The following is a 20,843-nucleotide window of genomic DNA, read 5'->3' as shown; positions in this document are numbered from 1 at the left end:
ATTTTTCATTATCAACATACTTAATTTCCATTATTTTGTAATACTCAGTTCTAAGATTTGTCTTAAAAAGCTATTATTATGAAACAGATTGCACGCTTTGTTCCATTGTTGTAAATAAGTTGATAACATAATTCATGGTTGTGTTATAAACAATTTTGTATTAAATAAATACAGTAGAGTCCCGTTAATCCGACCTAATTGGGACCGAGCCCTATTCGGATTATGTGATTGTTCGGATTAGCCAGAATTACAGAAAAATACGGTTTTAAACTTGAGAATGGGTCTATTTTGTTATAGAATTATCAACATTTTTATTAAAACATGTTTTCTGACTGTTGCATTGTATTTCTTGACAAATAAACGTGTTTGCGAATACTAAGCACATTTACCGTATTTAGTGTGAGAGTTCTATTGTTAAGCAATGTGAGCGTACTGGATATTGTACGGGTCCACGCGTTCAATAGTTGTACGAAACTACGCGTCATCCAATAGACTCTCTTTAATGCAACAGAAGACAATAACTGAATTTATGTCTTTTAACAATTAATATTGTGCTCAATAATAATATCAGTACTGTACGTCCAATTTTTGTTTGATTTCACTTCTTAATACAGTAATTTAACTCATACTTAACCTATAAGTTTCAATTTGGTACTGTATTTTTCTCCATTATTTATGTACTGTACTGTACACAATTTGTCTTAATAAAATACTGTATGTCTATTTAATTAAAGTTTTCTTTGTTTATGTACGAAATGATGCACCCATTTTCATTTTTTATGTAATTAGTTCCTATAACTGTTCATTATCGTTATAAATAATTCCTCCTGGACCTGTTCGGATTAACCGACGTTCGGATTACACGTGTTCGGATTAGTGGGACTCCACTGTAATACTAAATGAAGAATCCATCCTGGCAACGCTCACACCATTACCTCTTCCGTTGGTGTCTAATGAATTTTACTCTGCTGATGGTTTCATGATGGGATACATGAAGAACTGAATTTGAAGTCAGTACAAATGTGTCTGAAAGTATGTATGTAGTTTACTGACAAAAGACATGAGTTTGTTTTTTTATTAATTTGTGTAGAGATAATAAACTAATTTCTGTTTATCGTAGACTAAATTTGCAATAATGTAATGGCATTAAAAATTTGTTGTTTCACATTTTAATGTTGATGACCCGGCAGAACAGGGATACAAGAAGTGAGAGGACGTTTAGAAACTCGAACGACAGACAGAATACAGATCTAAATTAAAATTCTCAAAAAATCCACATAATGGCTTAGACCGATTACTCACATTCAAAAATAAGTGTTACTTTTTTATAATCTATGTCTTTTTAACAACACTTGCATGAACTGAGACACATTTTATTTCACAGAGGAGGTCACAAATGAACATTTTTACCCGTGTTGTCACAATGGACTAATACTTCAAATACCTCTATCAAAACTGAGCGATGAACTGAAAGAACTAATTTTATACAATTTGAATTTGATAAAGGATGTAAGGCAACAGAACAGAATAATGACTTTCGCTTAACATTATACTAAACCGAAAGATTCCAGAAAATTCACTTTATTATTTTAAAGTTCAAGTACAAATTCATTGGTACAGATACCAATGAATACATCAGAATTTATTGCCCTAAATGGCGACTTACCCTCAAATAGCCAGTTATATTTCATTACCACCTCAGTTTAAACTTCAAGTAATATACGTTTACAACAGAATGAACCAAGTGAACATAACTATTAACTAATACGCACAATCATACAAAAAAAAAAAAAAAACAGTAGATGCAATTGACCATAAGATACTTTTTATTTGAACATAATCGTCAAGATCAGTACCAATGTCATTTTTTAAGTATTTGTTGGAAATAGTGTATTTATGTGTGTTTTTAGCGTTTTTAGAGTGATTGATGTTTTTGTTCTCCAGTTTAGGGGTTGAAGTCCTCCTTCCACCTCAGGAACTCCTGCACCGAATAGAATGGGTGGTCCATCCGCCAGTTCATAAGTCAGATTCAGAAGGATTTGATGTCCAGTTGGAGGACATGTGCTGGCAGCGAATTCCAGAACTTTGTACCAATGTATGATGGCTTTTCTTGGAGAGATGTTAGGGTGCTGGGCAGGTAGGTCGTAAGTGCCAGCATTCCTGGTTCAGTAGTGGTGAATACTGCCTCGTATTACAAGGCTGATTATTCTTGCATAGATGGTTTTGAGAATATATAGCCCCACAACTGTCAATATGCACAGTTCCTTGAAAGCATTTCTGCAGGAGTTTCTAAAGTCCATTCTAGCCATCACTCTTATTGCTTTCTTCTGCTGGATAAGCACTCTCTGTAGACTGCTTCCTGATGAGTTGTCCCAGGCTGCAAGGCCATATCTCAGGTGTGTCTCAAAAAGGGCAAAAACCACAGCTTAGAAACACGTTGAATCAAAATATATCAATGGATAGTAAACAGTTCAACAAACGTAGGGCTTGTAGTAACACTGCAGTGGCATGAGGGCCACAAAACCATCATGTAGTGCGGTCAAACCTTTATAAGACGGATTTCAAGGGCTACGGAAAAAATTCGTCTTATCGAGGTACTCTTAATAAAGAGGTTTGTTTTATCAAGGTTTCTCCTCGCTCTGAGATAACTTCTATAAAACAAAAATTGGTGTGGCCAACCTTTATAATACAAATCATTGTTAACGTAACTGAAGATATTTTTCAATCTAGAACTATGTCAAAAAAGACTGCAACAATAAAAAAAAATACAGTATCCATGTATGTATTAAATCACTGGTACATATGGTTTTAAAAACGTTTATATAACAAATCAATATTCCACAAAAAAATTGCACTTAATTCTTAAAAAAGACATCAATTTTGTATTGTTTACCTGCATGAATGATTGCCATATCCAATGTGGAATCTAACTCGACGATACTTTGTGGAATATAATTAAATGAAATTGTTCACTACACATTCATTTAAACAACTTGTAAGAGTAGGGTGGACCCTACTCTTGTTAATTATGAGCCCTCATTGCAACCAAATGGTACATCCTCTTCTGTTTCCTCATGGAGAACCTGGATGGGGTCCAAAAATTACTTACAATGACCATAAAAGGCCAAGGAAATAAGATAGGCTTACAAAATTACGTTTTACATGTTAAGGATTAGAGACTGGTGAATATATTCATCACTCAAAAACATATTTCAGCAGTTTATTCAAGAACATCAATAAAATGAACAAATTACAAAATATTAAACCAAGAATATTCTGCATATGTGACACCAATATCACAAAAAATGAGATACTACAGTATGGATGTGACACGGGTATGTATGGGTCTACAACAAGCCTATCTTATTTCCTTATAGGCTTATTGTAATGTCCATTGTAAGTAATCTTTGGGCCCCATCCAGGTTCTCCATGAGGAAACAGAAGAGGATGTACCATTTGGTTGCAATGAAAGCTCATAACTAACAAGAGTACGGTCCACTCTGTCGATGGTACAGTACAGTCAAACCTCGTTAGTACAAATCTGTTCAATAAGACAATTTTTTTCAAATCCCCTTGAAACAATTGTAACATGCAATGCTAAAAAACACCTCTAAACAACATAGCAATTAGATAAAACCTCTATAAGACGGATTTTTTCGTGATTTGGGCTAAGACAAAAATCTTAGCACAGAACCTCTACAAGATGAATGCGACCTCTACAGGACGAATATTTTATGCTCTCAACCTCTATAGTACTAACTTTTCAAAACAAACAGTGATTCAAACACGTATCTTGACATGAAATCGCAGCTCATACACCCTACCCATCCCTCTTCAGGACTGGAGCAAAGACAGCGAAGTACTGGGAGCCAGGAAATGGAGTTTAAAGAATGTGTTGACTTCAATGATGATGTAGCAGTATGTGGAGATCTAACGGATGATATACTGGTTTCTGTTCAACCCTCAAGAAGATGAAGATGAGGAGGATGGATAGGTGGAGAGTGATTGACCTGAATTGTCAACAAAAGACGCAAGAGAAGCTATTGATGTACTAAAGTGTTTTGTGGAGAAAAGTTGTTTAAATGAATGTGTAGTGAACAATTTCATTTAATTATATTCCACAAAGTATCGTCGAGTTAGATTCCACATTATATATATATACGTATATGTATAAATTCAGAACAGTTTCGAATCAGAAGTTCTTGAAGTGTTGTTTACAATGCTCTCTAGGCTCACATTTTTTAAGAACTCTAATAGCCTTCTTCAGCAGTAATAATATTTCTTCAGTCCTAGAGCAATACTACAGTACTAATCCATATCTAAAAACAGATTGGAAGAAGGCAAAATATGCAGCTCTAATGTAATTTACTGATATTAGATCGTTCAGTCTACACAAATAACTCGTGACAGTCTTCTATTTCAGTAATCAATGTGTGCTTCTCATGTCAAATTTTTGTCTATATTAATACTCAAGAACTTTACTATATTTGAGAAACCATCATATAATGAATCCAAATTGTGCCTAAGATTAAATAACATTCGTTTAGTTTTGTCCTTATTAAGCAACAACCTATTTGAATGAAACCAATTTGAGGCACTTTTTAATGTATCATTTGCCAACAATTCAAGATCATTAAAATTTTTACTGACGTTAAAGACGGTTGTATCATCTGCATATAAAATGGTGTAAGAATTAACAGACAAAGGCAGATCATTTATGTAGATTAAGAAAAGTGGGGGACCCAAAACGGAGCCTTGTGGAACGCTCCACTCCACGGTAGTTTCCTCCAACCACTTACCATTGACATTTACCAATTGTCTACGATTAATGAGATATGATTCAAAAAAATTTAGATTCAATCCAGAAAATTTTAATTTAGTGATGAAATTAGTCACAGAATGTAACCTGAGCAAAGTCCTTGTCCTCAAAAGGTGAGTGTACCTGTCTAACAAGCTAATCCAAAGCATTAAAAGTTAATTTGTCCTTTCTAAAACCATACTGTAATGGATTTAAAAGATTAACATTTTCAATAAAAGATGTAATTTGTTTGTAAACCAATATTTCAATCAGTTTACCTAAAACAGGAATTACAGAAACTGGTCTGTAGCTTTGAGGTTGGTCCTTAGGACCACTTTTAAAAATTGGACATACTCTTGAGATTTTTAGTTGCTCGGGGAAAACACCGTCCTGAAGCAGATCATTTATGGACACTGCGAAAAGTTCAGCCACACCAACAATAATACTTTTCAGTCAATTGTTGGACATACTGTATACGAATACATCAAGACTATCCGAATTACTTATTCCCTTGACAGCATTTATAATATCATTTGGTGTTACTATGGTCCATTTAAAGTTAACTGTATTGTTAATATTACATTTATCCATAAAGTCAAGAAAATTAAAACAATTCTTCTACATACACGTTTAAATGTCCGCCCACCAACCAGTATCTATTGCCTTTTACAGGTTGTCATGGAAATAGCTGAAACCTTCTGTTGGACAGAGAGTTGACTGCAGTAGTACAGGGTTATTTTCTGGATTCCTCTGTAATAGCACATTAATTCTGCATTTGTTATCCCTTTCCCCACCAACCTCAATACTGTGTCTCCACTGCCTAATGCGCTCAGGTGTGTGCCCTGGGTTCTGAGCCTGAGGAGAAATGTATTCTAACACGGCCAAGCGGAAGTTATAGAGTGACATCTTCCTTTTTCCGGTTAGCATGTTGTACAGATGCATTGCGTTACTCATTAAGGTAAGGTATGTTCATGTACCATCTCACACTCTTCATATAGTACTTTGTTGAGAGAAACTTTGGGGTATTTATGGATAGCATTGATGATGATATCGGGCAATTTTTCTTTCTTGACACTTCTGGTGGCACAGGCGTTCATTAACCTGTTGTAAGTTTTTGATAAAGAAAACTTAATAAAACATCTTCTAAAATAGAATATACTGTTAATGACATAACATATTGTGTATATAAAGTAATTCAGGTTGTTACAAAACATTTTATTATTTAAAATTTAAATGTGACACAACCCTGGCAGTTACATTGTTTCTTTACTCCTTTGTGAGAGTCAGTCCAAGTTTAACCAGCAGTGGAAGCTATCATTTCATACTTTATTTATATATTTATTTGGTTTGTTGTTTCTACGTAAATATTGAACTACAGGTGCTAAATTTTATATAATAACTATAACAGTATTCAAGTGATTGCGGTAAACAATTTTTAAGAACTTGAAATTCTAGTTATTAATTGAAATTTTTGAGTCGTGCATATGTGCTAACAATAGAAAACAAATTTGCAATAAACTTAATTCTATTAAAGATGTTTTAAATGAATCTCACGTAACAATAATTCAAATGTTTGTGTTACATTTTCAAGTGTCCATTGATGTCTTACAATTTCCCAAACCGGACACGAGATAGAAACTTTCTTTCTCTTGTAATTTGTATAGTTCTTTAAATACATCCTCTATACATATATAATTTGTATGTTTATATCTTAAAATGTTTATTATGGCTAAGGATTGTTTGAGATTTTTGTTTGGTCTCTGCTACTGGCCAGATTTCTGTTAATGGTAACAAAACCATTATTGCACAATATTCTTAGTTACTATTTATGATTGAATGGGACAAAATACCAGAGGATTTACACCAGGATATTACTCTTCTTCTTCATAGAGTGTGTTCTTTCTAATGTCTCTAAAGAAGAGAAATAGTAAAGAAATGGTCTTTGAGTCTGGTAAAGATAAGTCTGCTCTTTCTATCCTAAGAAAATTCTTTAGTTATTATTTATGCAGGAATCTGTATAATTCACAAGTGAGACAAAATTTTGGTATTGCCAAAAGATTGTTATATTCTTTTTTTTATTGGCCCAACCCTAATAAAAATTATGATAGAATCTTATTTGAATCAGGCTATTCTTATTACTTAGTAACACAATTTCAGTAATCTATTTTTTAGGAATTAAAATCAGAACCAAATTGATTTGGAAATTGGCTGATTATTGTTAGGCTAGTGATTACTAGCCTAATTTAGATGTTCATAAAAATTATATAATCTGGGCGACTCTTATGATTCCAAGAGTTAAAAGTCTGTGATAGCATCAGATTCCAGACGCTGCACTAAGAGGAAGGTGAACTGGAGCTCAACTCAACATTTCCAACATGTATAACTTTCATAATTTTCAAGTGCATGTGAAATGTAAAATGTAGTATTTTTTCAATGATAAAGCACGAATGGGTTATCAATATTTTTATGTAAGTAAGTAATACTAATACTAACAGGACACAAAGGTAATGTTTCATGAATAAAAAGATTTACACACTTTACAATAACTATTTATTACATTCTTATTATGTGCAAATAATAAAAAAATGCATAAATAAGAAATTATAAGTATAATATTATCCTTAAAGCACGAGAACTTATTGTAAAATAATTCTTAGGCTGAAATAAACTAACTAATATTATCCTTTTATTTAATATGTAATAATACATAAAACTAAATTAAATATACTAGTAAATATTATGTTGTAGAACTGAAAATAGTTTTTCAATTGATAAACTCTCAAATCATTATATATATATATAATAATAATAATTAATGAACATATGAAGAAGAGTTTACGCTCACAGCCTTTTTATAGTGTAAAAAATCTTGCTGATTGAATAAAACTCCACATAAATTAAATTACTACCAAAAAGCTCTGATCAAATAATTGCATAGAATGACTAAAAAAAGTCTACACTTAAAAACACAATTTCAACAAGGTTTGCTACTCTTCAAAATGCATTTCTCCATGATTTGCCAACTGATGGTGTAGCATTCAAATTTCTAACCATTAAATTTTCATATATGGATGTTTCTTGTAAAATTTTTATAGTGGAGCAAATTTCTTTCACTGCAGAAAAATGCAAAATTGAATACAAATACAACCATAAAAAGGTACACCGTAAGAGTAATATGTTAAACAAACTTATAAAGAAGCAACACTTCCCTTTGTACAAAGAATGTGATTAAAAACCAAATACAACCCGAATAAAATGAAGTGAAAATAATTTTCTACTGAACGCAAAGAAATGTCACATACAAGCAGAAAATAAGGAGCCGTGAAAATTTGCTTTCCTGCAATAACATCTAAATAAACAACATGTGTGAAAAAAATATGTGATAATACCGTAAATACCCAACTATTGTAATGATATCTTGGGCAACCAACCATTTACAAAAAATGTTACAATATATTTAATTTATAATTTTACAAAAATCAGTATAATTTATCGTTTATTTTTTTAATAAAAAGGAACGGCTGTTCTCCTTTTAAGCTCACTTTATTCAATCACAAAGTAGCAGAGTAATGGACCAGTCAGTACAGGACAAGGTTGATTGATTGTACCATTTAACAGTACTTAGGTTCAGGCAGGACTTGAACCTGCATCGTCTTTAATTCAGAAGTTCTCATGAAGGATAACAGAAATGGAGAAAGATATTCAGTTTGAGGCTTTGACTCCTTATATCTAAATAAAGATGAATAATCACATTTATGGTAATTTGTAACATGGTAAAAACATACTTGACTTTGTAACAAGGATTTATTTATCTGGATTCAAATTTATCTTATGTTGTAGTATTGATATTGATTGTAATAACTTTGATTTTGTTTGGACTTGGATGCCTCTTGTGCACAATGGATAGTTGTTGTGCATGATTAATGTTGTTGATTATTATTACCTGTTGCACAATCTCTTCTTGTTAATGCTTATACAATATATTTACATTAATAGTTCTTATGGTTTTTATAACGTTTATTGTATTATTATGATTACTGTCATTATTATCGTTATAGATATTACTTTTAGTATTGATATTGATTGTAATAACTTTGATTTTGTTTGGACTTGGATGCCTCTTGTGCACAATGGATAGTTGTTGTGCATGATTAATGTTGTTGATTATTATTACCTGTTGCACAATCTCTTCTTGTTAATGCTTATACAATATATTTACATTAATAGTTCTTATGGTTTTTATAACGTTTATTGTATTATTATGATTACTGTCATTATTATCGTTATAGATATTACTTTTAGTATTGATATTGATTGTAATAACTTTGATTTTGTTTGGACTTGGATGCCCCTTGTGCACAATGGATAGTTGTTGTGCATGATTAATGTTGTTGATTATTATTACCTGTTGCACAATCTCTTCTTGTTAATGCTTATACAATATATTTACATTAATAGTTCTTATGGTTTTTATAACGTTTATTGTATTATTATGATTACTGTCATTATTATCGTTATAGATATTACTTTTAGTATTGATATTGATTGTAATAACACATTTACAGTTGCAGAGTTATCCATCTTGAATAACGGTTTAAACTTCAACATAAAACCTTTTAATGAACAGGAAGATGTATTTTTTATGTTGAATCAAATATCAAATTCTTAAATAATTGCCAACGAAACGCTATTAGAAATTAGGTAAATTCAGCTCTTCTTACAGTTAAAATGAAAGAATGTACACAAAATATTTCAAAATTACCTCAAGATGTATTTAGAAATAAAAATAATATAATAAAATTATTAAAAAACAAAGAAGTTTTCTACCTAAAAGCAGATAAAAGTAACACAGTCGTTATATTAGATAAAAGTGAATAACTACTCAAGAGTACAAAACATGCTTAAGGAAGGCCCTTATGTAGAATGAAGAAGAATCCTTTAAATCAATATATTGCATCAATTACAGCTTTGTTAAAACACTGCAAAACAATCATATCAAATGAAAGGTTAAAATAACTCACAGTATCAAATCCATAAAGTAAAATAAAAATAAAAAGAAATTATTGGAGTGTTTGTTTTTAAATTTGTAAATGTAGTGTTACTGTTTTTGTTCCACTTCACAAAGTCTAATGTCTGAAAATATCCTGTTACCTTTACAAATCCTTCAATGTCAAAATGAAACTTGAAACTAAGTGTTCCAGTTCTGGTTTGACATCTGACTGTAGATGGTACTCCACATCAGGACATAATTGTGTTGACATGGTACACTAAAGACAGTGAAGACACTGGCATGATAAACCATAAAAACTAAGAAATGTTCATCAGTTTGGTCGGTCCTACCGTCGTGCCCACACTCGGGTACTTTCCTATCTTTAAAATATATCCTTAACCTACTAAATATTAATTATGAAACAAGCCATAAGTAAAAAAAAGTTAAAACAAAACAACAACTAACAAAATTTGTACACATTATGACAATAAGCACTTAAAAGCGTTTTTTGATCCCTTTCTCTCTCTCTCTCTTTCTAAAATAAAATAATTAATAAAAAAAAGAAAAACATTTTGTTTAGTAACTCACTTTTAATACACAATTTTAAACTGTCAATTTTCTAAATTCAAGTTTTAATTTGCCTCTTGTGTGAAGATTATGAATAAAATTAACAGCATGATGTGATTGTTTAATATTAACAGCATACAAAATCTATAAATGTCCACTATTGTTTACATGACCTTCAAAAATTAATTGTTTTATTAATGCTATTGTGTAATCAAGTATCAGAATTGTATTAAAACGATAAACAACTCGACTATTTAACTCTCTAAGTTAAATGGAGCACATGGAACTTAGCTGATTTGAGATTCTTTGTTTGAAGGTTATTTTTGACGATGGAAGGATTGTGAAGGAAACAGGATTTTTTCGGACATTTGCCATCGTTCAGTGAAACAAGAATAGTCAGTCGTAGGTGGTTAGTAGACGAATGAAGACCTTTTGTGCCGTAATTCAGTTTTAATGATTAGTGTTTTGTATAGTTTTTTTATTAAGTGCATGTTTATAGAGTTAGTGAAGTTGACAAACAACATGTAGGTTGTGATTCCTGACTTAGGCGTGCCACAACGCTTAGGTAAGATTTGTTTATTTTAACCTAGTTTGTAATTATGTATTAAGTTAGTTCTTTACCTGAAGAAGAGATCAGATTGCAGATCTCGAAACGTAGTGTTACTGATTTCTTGTTTCACTGAACGCTGGTAAATGTCCGAAAAAAAATCCTGTTTCCTGATTTGAGATGTGTTTAGACTTATATTGAAATCTGTTACTGGTATTATGTTGGGTATTTACCCTACACATCAATCTTAAATTTATTCTGGAAATATCATTGATTAAACAATGTTTAATAAAGAATAACAGATTTTTCATAATGAATATCAGGGTTTGAAGTGTTGTGGTAATTATATCATTTGAGTTTTAGTTATTAGTCATACATCATATGAAAAAGCAACAGTTTTATTGGGTAAAACTATACACAATGCTCATGCATAGTCTCCTGTATCTTCCATTAGAAAGTGCTAGTAGTAAAGTCACCAACTTACAAAGTAACACTCGATAGAGCAACAAATTTATAATAGTACAATATAATTTGAATTTTTCATTATTGACAAACTACAATGTAAAGCATGTTCAAATGTGTGATCCCAGCATTAGCATTACAAAATTGCATAAATGGGCCATGGTCACAATATCATAGCTCTGAGAGCAGAGATTGGCAATGTTTGCTGCCTGCAGATTATTATTTTGCAGTCCTTGACTTGCCTAAAAATGTTAATATAATAAAAATGTAACACCCAATTTTTTACATCTGATGAAAGGAACCACATGGGGCTTTGAATTGTTAAAAATGTTACAAACCGGCTCGACAACTTGATCTCAAAAACCAAATTCATTTCATAATACAAAATTTTTGTGACAGAATAATAGGTTTTGAAAACGTAATGAATGTTGTGATTAAAACCGTAACTTTCATCAGGCACCAAGGTCTTAAACATAGTTTCAAAATTTGTTTACAGAGATAAATTCGGGATATGGAGATGTAACTTATTTTTGTAATGTTCTTTGACTATTTTGAGGAAATATGTTATAGAAGGTTTTTAAATTGAAAGTAAAGGAAAATGTGTCAATGTGTTCTATGACTTTACTAGTCATTAAAAAATGTTAGATTTTCACTTATATTTCTAGTATTTTTTTTTAAACATGATCTTAATTTTTTCCTCTCTTTGACTATGTGCCCCACAAGCTCAAACAAAAATCTTAAATGGCTCTCCAAATTTTGAAATATTTTATGTTTATTTTTTTTTGTCTTTGTTAACTTATAACATTGATACATAATAAAATTGTATTTCCTGAAAAGATTCTAACATGAAATAGCACATGTTTGAATAAGCTCAACTCCAAAATAGCATAAGAAGTAGGGGAATGTAGCTCCACTTTCAGTGTTACAGGTTTTTCCATTACTGTAAAAGTATGGAGTGACCTCCACGGTTGGGATTAGAAGAATGACATGGTTTTGTGGTTCAATAAGTACATCCGACACTTGAGTTATACAATAGCATAACTGGCATTGTCATAATTGCGTTCACTAACTTAACCTACCTTAAAATATATTTGTAAAATATTATAAATTATATATATATTGTATACAGGGGGTAAATTAATTCCTGATAGGCCAGGGTATAATCCAAACGATTGAGATATGCAATCTTCACCATCCTTATTAAAATACTTTTCTTGATTTTTTGGAGGATAGCAAGTAAGAGGTTCCCAGCTTATCCTTTTACGTAGTAACTAATTTTAGTGTGCATAGTTTTGGTAAGAGGTGTCTTAGACATTTTTTCTAGGTGCCATCACAATTAAGGGATTATTTGTCCACAACTTTTGCTACGAACGCCATAGAGATATTTTCTTCGTGTCAATGTGTTTCTATTGAATAGACCTTTAAAATGACATGTTACAAGATGGGGTTGCAATACGAAAATTTAAAGTTACCCCCTTTCACTCCCCCCCCCCTTTGAAATTTGTTCTCTCCAAAAATATCCACAAAAGTATTTTAATAATGATACTTTTTTATACATAAACCAATGCCTCTACTTCCCCAATTCAATCACGGAAAGAGACAATAAAACATGTAATATTAAAATTTACACCCTATCTAAATTTGTAATTCAAATGGAAACTGTTATACAAGTTTAATTTTAACTGCAGTGGTGTTATATGTCGGAGAGAGAGGTATTTTGGCTGTAACAGATCCTACAGCAAGTTTGTTCTCAGTGGATGTAGAGATTATTGATTTTCTGACTATTTCAATTTTTCTAAGTTATTCAAGTATGTCCAGAGATACAAAATAGGATCAACTCAGCAAATAGATGTGTATATGCATGCAATAGGATACTTTCAACCAAATCTCTCTCTCACAAAACTAAAACTAGAATATACAAAACAATTATATGTCCAGTGCTTTTGTACGGATCCGAAACGTGGAGGCTAAATAAGAAGGATGAGAAAAAGCTTCTAGTTTTCGAGAATAGAATTTTACGTAAAATTTATGGGCCATCATATGAACAAGGGGTATGGAGAAGAAAACATAATAGAGAAATCAGGGAGCTCTACAATAGTACGGATGTAATAGGAGAAATAAAGTGCAGAAGACTCCGTTGGGCAGGCCATGTTTTGAGAAGAGAAGAGGAATGCAAACTGAGGAGGGTAATGTACGGTAACCCAGAAGGAAGACGACCCCGTGGGAGACCGAAAGTGAGATGGTGGAACCAGGTGAAGGCTGATATGGAGAAGGTGGGCGCTTCAGAGGAAGATGCAGAGGACCGTTCAAGATGGAGGAGCTTTGTTGGTGCGGCTAAATATCACCTCCGATATAAATGGCCCTGGGAGTAAGTAAGTAAGTATTCAAGTATGTCACTGTTACAGCGTGCGTAGCATCAAATGAGACAAAGGCTACACGATACTTCTTAAATGTTCTTCTCCTGAACAAAACGAAGATCACATTTTTGATCACTATTATTTTAAATTGGAATATTTTTGTAAGACAACAATGCCACACGTTATGCTCCTCTTTAACTCATCAAAACACACACACACACACACGTAACATATGATACAAAACATGAAAGAAAGCAAAGCAACAAGTAAAATATATTGTGAAGGAAATAGGTTTTTTCCGGACATGTTGTATGTATAACACGTAGCACTTAACAAAAACTAAACACTAATTATTAATTAAAACTAAACTCTAATTATAAACTCAACTACAAAATACAGGTCACTTTTATGCCGCCATCTTGTTTCAGCCGTGACAATCACATTTACTATTGGCCTAAGGTAAGTTCTATTTGGTTGGCCGATGAGGGTAGACCTATAGTGATTCCAGACAGGCGTGTCACAACACTCTGGTACGTTTTGTTTACTTTCACCTAGGTTGTAGTCATTTACCTGAAGAAATCAGATTGCAAGATCTCAAAACAGTTTTACTGATTGTATTGTATCACTAAACGATGGCAAATGTACAGAAAAATTCTGTTTCCTTCACAATCCCTACATTGTAAAAAACAAACTTCAAAAAAAAAAAAAACATTATCCAAATAATGGATACACTGATTTGACACTGATTGAAATGATTTATTCATTGACTACAGATCTTAGTCTTGATTAGTTTGTTGTGATAAAACTAAGTAAATATATATGAAAGCTAAGACAACAATAGTTAAAACAAAAACTTTCTAAATAATGAAGAATCTTGGAGCAATGGAAAAAGTTTAATTTACAATCACTGGTAAACGAATAAAACATTTTCCAATATTAATTTTATTATTGCATAAGGCTTTTCGGAATCAATGATTCCATCATCAGGCATTTCACAAATGAACAAATATTTACATTTTTCTAAATAATGGACATTATAATAACATATGGTAAAAGATTTGGAAATATGATTAGCCGGTATAAAATATTTAAAAAGAACTACATTTAAATTGTTTTATCAATTAAGATGAGAGTAGAATTGAATTTTGAATAGGTTCGTCTTCGTTATTGATAAGCTTTTCTTCATTTACCAGTGATAGTAGATTTCTAAATAATGTTAACTAAAAATTAATAATAGAACAGATAATTAAATGATTACAAAATTGTGGTGATCCATTTTTAAAACCAAACTGAATTGAGTTTTAAGCATATAAAATTATTTCATTCTTCCTGTAGATTTACAATAGTATTAATACTTTCAAAAATGACAGTAACAGTATTAACAGTAATACTATTCCATAATTCTTTAACATGTAATGGGCAAACTTAATAATCTATATTCGAACAACATGGTTCTGTCAATAATTTAAATCCAATAATCAATTCTTTGTTGGCAAAGGAGAATGGCTACATTCCAAAAACATCATAAATGTAAAAATATTTTTATAATAACTTAAAGGAATGAAATCTTTTAAACAGTTCCTATGATTACCTCCTATCTACTATATACTTCAGTTCATAATATACAAAATATAGTATTATGTAACACAACAAAAAGCTTAATAAATTCCCTGGATTTAAAGGAAAATCAAAGAAAAACAAGTGGGCTACTTGTACTCAACCCTAAACCTGTTATACACACGGTAAGGCGGCTTGTCCAAAGGGTTGTCTGTGAGAATGGAGGTGTGATTCACCTTATAGTCAGACAGATTACCCATCATCCACTCGTTGGCAAACTCATACTGCTGCGGACTCAGGTGATTCTCACTCCAGTTCTGATGCCATTCATGAAATTTGACGCTCATGCGACGACTCAGCTGTTTGTGTGTCTACCAGAACAAAATACACATGTTATACACAGCTGAATAAAAATGTACGAGTTTCAAAAGTTATAAAATATTTATGGAATGTCATATGCTATTAATATGTAGTGTAATCCCAGATGTGAATGGCAGCTCTGGTTGAATCAAACTATTTGTATTGTGAGATCCATAGTAAGGTATAATCACAGATACATAGCCATTCAATGAATCTGCCAAAACATACGGACGCAATCTCCGCTTTGTGGGTTTTTTGGGATGGTACATTTTAAATTTGACTCGCCCTTTGAAATTCACAGTTGATTCATCAGCAGCTAGAAACTTATTAAGCCAATGTAATTCACAGAACTTTGAATTTTCAACTACATTTTTCAATTGACTGACCCTGCTTTCCATGGACCTTCTAGTGTGCCCTTGGTCAGGTGGAGACACATGTAAAGCCCAAAAATTTGGAAAAAAACCACCTTCTTGAAAAAACATCTTTGAAGAATGTAGATGAGTCAGAAGTTGTCAGAGAAAAAAATCTTGTATTATTTGTTTGGCCTGCCTCCCCGTATTAAATTAAATACCACGAAGAGCATTTAGTTATGTCACTGAAATATCTTTCTAGTTCCACCAAATAGAAAATTGCCGTAAAGGAGGTATTCCAGAAATGTTGTTCTTTTGCATATCGATTAGTTTCATCTGTGATTTGTGTAAACAATTGTACAGTAAAAAATAAATGGAAAAAAATCTAATTGACTTTGGGGTGATTGGCCTAATGGTGGTTTGAAACTTTGATTAATCAAAATTTTCAAGCACAAATCCTGCATGGTTGCCTTAGCAGTCTTCCCATTCCCTATCATCATCTGTAACATCAGGCCTAGGCGTAGCCCTGCAGGCTAACCTATTCCTAACATTGACATTTAGCCTATCTCTGTCTTTCTCAACTAATCCTACATCAACGTCGTCTCTATCATCAATGTCACTTATAACACGACCATCTTCAGATAAAATGAAGTCTGAATCTAAATCATCGTCATCTTCCAGATCGAACATAATTTCTATGTCAGCGCTATCCAAACGTTCCCGATCCGCCATTTCACAACACTTAATTACTGATAACTTACAGTACAAGTGTAATATATCTGTAAGACACAAATTTTTTTTTTTTTTTTTTTTTTGGACAAATACAGTGAGATTTATCTTAAAAGATTTATATCTCAAAAGGAATACTAAGACATAAATCTGAACAAGCACTGCTTCAAAACACAACACAACTGTAGATTGCACAACATCCCAGCACCATCGTGTGACGTCATGGTTATAAACAAAACATCAGCTGTCTTTAGAGACATGAATTAAAAACGCTGCAAATTAGATTATAAAGTATAAACATTTAAAAGATTACAGCAATTCATATAGAGTAAAATAATACGAAGTTAGATGATTTAGAATTGAAAATACGTATTATAACCTAATGTTGGACTGAGTCTGGCACTGAAGAGGAACAGAAAATTTGCGATGTCAGACTCAGTTTGCCTATGGAGTGCAAAAAGTTAATATTATGATATCAATCTCAATAATTCCAAAATGTAAGATGAATTGGATCTTAACTCAACATTTACAAGATAATGTCTTCTCCAAATTCAAGCAAGGACTTCAATCAATTGTGATAAATTTTATTAAAGAAAATATTAAATGAAAACGAAAGTACCAACATACCTTCCGAGCCCGAAGCAGAGCTTGTCTCTTGTACAGGTAACTCTCACGATCTAACACAAAAACCATTTTGTACGAGTTTAGATTGAATTTGCACTCAGTATCGTCACAAGAATCTATTTTGGGCATGTTGCTCTTGTTGTTTCCTACTCTCTCATGCCACAGTCGTACGTTTCTTGGTAAAAAAATGGCTTTACCGAAGAGTCGCCGATCTTGTTCCGTCTCGCCATCCTCATCGATGTCCATTGTCTGCAACCAACACACAGTTATATTACACCCATGTCCTGTGTAACACCTAGAATGTGCAGAGAACTTACAAGGAGACAGAATATACTTTATTGTAGTGGTTATTGACTGAAAGATAAAAAGTATAAAACACACAGGCAATGGTTGGAATATGTAAGAAAGATTAATGAGAAGTAATTTAAATTAATCTTCTGAATTTGGATAGTAATAAGATGAAGAAATTAAGATGCCAAGAGAGAATTATGGTGGCGGAGACGGATATCGATTTGAATAACAAAGAAAATCTGAGACAGACATAAAATGACAAGACATAAATCGTCAAAACAAGTTATTTCTTAAATTGCCTGATCAATAAAAGAAGACGATTTAAAAACAGAAATTTTATTTAATTTGTTATTTTATGACAATTAAAAAAATGAATTATTAATACCATCCAACCAATACTTAATTTATTTCACTAAATATTAACTAACATTTTATTATTGAAATACAGCCATTTTATATCGGCACTAACTCACGTGTTTGTGTCATGAAAACGACTAATAAGAGAATTCAATCATCTTGATAAATTAGTCGATTGGCTAAATGTAAATGGCCTGAAGGTTTGACTTGGTAAATTGTATGTGTGCGCACGCACGTGTTTAACAGTCAAAAGGAGGAATAAATATATAAAACTATAACAAAAAGCTCAACTTCTTATGTGGTCTTCATGTGTAGATCTGGCCAATAGAATATGACCAATATCACCATTTTGGAGGTCAAATATTGTACATTCTTGAGCAGCGAAATAGACTAGAGTGCAAAGAAGGGTGTTTTTTCAGTGTCCGTAACTTACCTCAGAGATACTAAATTAAATTTCATTTTCAGTTCAAATAGGGTAATTATGTTTGTAAATGGTGGAGGATGCACTTGAGGATTGAGACCTAAGTTGTTGCACTGTGTTCAGAACTGCCATGACGTTTGGGACTGTGGTATTGTGGCTCAAGATTAAATCTCTGGAAGCGATAAAGAGACTCAAGCACACAGACACTTATCTGTCTCATCACAAGTGCAATGGCTAACTGTCCTGGAGCATATTGCCTTGTTGGACAGCTTACTCAATTTCCTGCTTATTGGTCTATACATGAAAAGACAATAGCCAGGAATAGTCTGAATAGTCTTTTAGTCAAAATCTCTGGTAAGAAGGGGAAATGGTAGAGAACATATCAGTATTTCCAAACTTGTAAAAGATGTGGGTGTCTTTTGTATGACCTCAAAGCATACGTCTTGGTCACATTATTTGACCACCATTATTTGGTCACCAAAGTTCTTAAAGGTTGACATGCCTTGGGATATAAATCTGCCCCTCTGGAACAATATAGAGTAGTGCAGGCAAAAAGTTTCAAGAGGGGATGTAATCTGTATTTGTCGATGTTAATGGATGAGTCCCAGACATCAGTGCTGTGGAAGGAAAGCAATTTTAAGTGTTATCTACTACCACACCAAAATTACTAAACTAATTGTACTTTTAGAATTTTTTAACTGGATTTAGCCCTTACCTCATCCTTTTCTTTATTTGAACTCTTTGAGTACCTATCGACATACGCCGACCATTTCTCGACCTCTCGAGTAGGTACTTCATTCTCATCTCCTTCACTATCCAAAAGTTCAATTGTGATTTTACAATCCACTTTATACTGAAACAAAAATAACAGTATTTAATTTTAGAAAATTTTTTTCAAGTTAGCGTATCATGGTGTTTTAAAACATTGACTACCAATTAAAATCCAAATATGTTTTTGCTCCTCAGATATTGAATTAATTTTTCATTTTGCAATGGAAATCATTATTTGGGTGTTAAGACTCAATAAAAAATATTAAATGACGAAATATAAAATGTTAACATTCAAATTTTGTATCATATAACTTAAGTGTTTAGTTGCCTAGCAACAATTAGATTTATACCAGATCTTACACTAAAAATAAAATAATATGGACCATTAGCTTGCCTTGGCCACTCCCAAGTTTGAAGGTTAGGCCTTGTCACATGTGTTTTTTTTAATTTCATCACTACTATTACTCAAAATTTCATCAAGGTTACCATTACTCACTTTATTTTTTACCTTCATTGAGTATGTTCTCCCCAAAGTTTCTTAAGCTCTCAGAAAAGAACGATGTCATTTTACCGCGACATCATTTCAGACTAATTAAAACAAACTATAAACAGATAAAACGAAAAATAACAAACGATTTTGAGAGGCGACAAGCTTCAAAATCGAACATGTTATGACCATTGATATAATAGTACAAACAATTGCAAAAATAATCAATATCGGGAATGTTTTTTCGACTAGAAAATTACGAACTTGCATGAGTGCTGACGTTAACTGGTGACTGGTAAAATACATCAATGGTAGACAATGGGTTAATAAATCTTAATATTATACACGTACCAAATAAAATAACCCATACTATTAACTTTTAAATAATAAAAATAAAATAAAAATTCTTTTTATGAAATGAAGTTGATTTAACCCTTAAAGCGCCACATAGTGCAGCCTAATGTTGTATTAACGCTTCTTAACAATCAAAAATTGAATACTATACTTTTTCATGCCTATTTTATTGTCCTTTTCTATGTAACAAAAGGAAAAGAAACTGAATAAAAGTATTTTTTATCCTTTTATTTTTCCACAGAGTTTTTATTCTAGGCATGGCAGTAGTGTAAGCATATATGCACTTGCAGCGTTGAGCAGTACTGCCAATCTACCGCCTGTGAGATACAAACCGGTCTAGCATCGATCGATAAGTACAGACACGGTCACATGGTATGAAATAAAGAAATACTTCTTTATTGAGGCGAAATTAGGACCATATGGTCCTTTCTTACATTTAACCTCTGACCAAATTCACTTTTCTCATTTAACCTGTGTGGGTATGCAGCACATTATAACCTACTGAAACATACTTCCCCACACTCTAGCAGACTAACTCGGAATTACCATTACAAAACAAGGCAAACTATCATGTTGTATGTGTATGCGCTTACAGTGTTTAAGAGCATGGTCAGCCCTGTGCTTGTATGAGTTTACAGCACTACATGGGTTAGCTACACAGAGTTTTTATTTTTTAAGTATACTTCTGAAGTATCTCATTTCCTGAGATGGAGAGAAGGGAGCAAACCAAAAGTGTGTAAAGGCAACTGCACCGTCTGACCAAAGTATGAAGAAAAAAGAAGGATCTAATAATTTAATCCAAGATAGTAATCTTTATAGAG

General features: G+C 32.3%; 1 protein-coding gene across 2 annotated transcripts in view; it reads right to left on the bottom strand.

Moving 5' to 3' along the window:
- Positions 1-14,891: 14,891 nt before the first annotated feature.
- Positions 14,892-20,843, bottom strand: part of LOC124368800 (paired amphipathic helix protein Sin3a-like) — a 125,926-nt gene continuing 119,974 nt past the window's right edge. For both annotated transcript variants that reach the window (XM_046826181.1, XM_046826182.1), the window contains 3 exons: positions 19,126-19,263; positions 17,345-17,590; positions 14,892-15,649 (listed from right to left, as the gene is read on the bottom strand). In XM_046826181.1, the coding sequence (XP_046682137.1) occupies positions 15,428-15,649; positions 17,345-17,590; positions 19,126-19,263 (606 nt within the window). In that variant the 3' untranslated portion in view covers positions 14,892-15,427. The remainder of the gene's footprint in view (positions 15,650-17,344; positions 17,591-19,125; positions 19,264-20,843) is intronic.

Source organism: Homalodisca vitripennis, chromosome X, assembly GCF_021130785.1.
Source record: "Homalodisca vitripennis isolate AUS2020 chromosome X, UT_GWSS_2.1, whole genome shotgun sequence".
Taxonomy (NCBI): Eukaryota; Metazoa; Arthropoda; class Insecta; order Hemiptera; family Cicadellidae; genus Homalodisca; species Homalodisca vitripennis.
The sequence above is the reverse complement of the archived record's forward strand: the minus strand, read 5'-3'. Positions and strand labels throughout refer to the sequence as shown.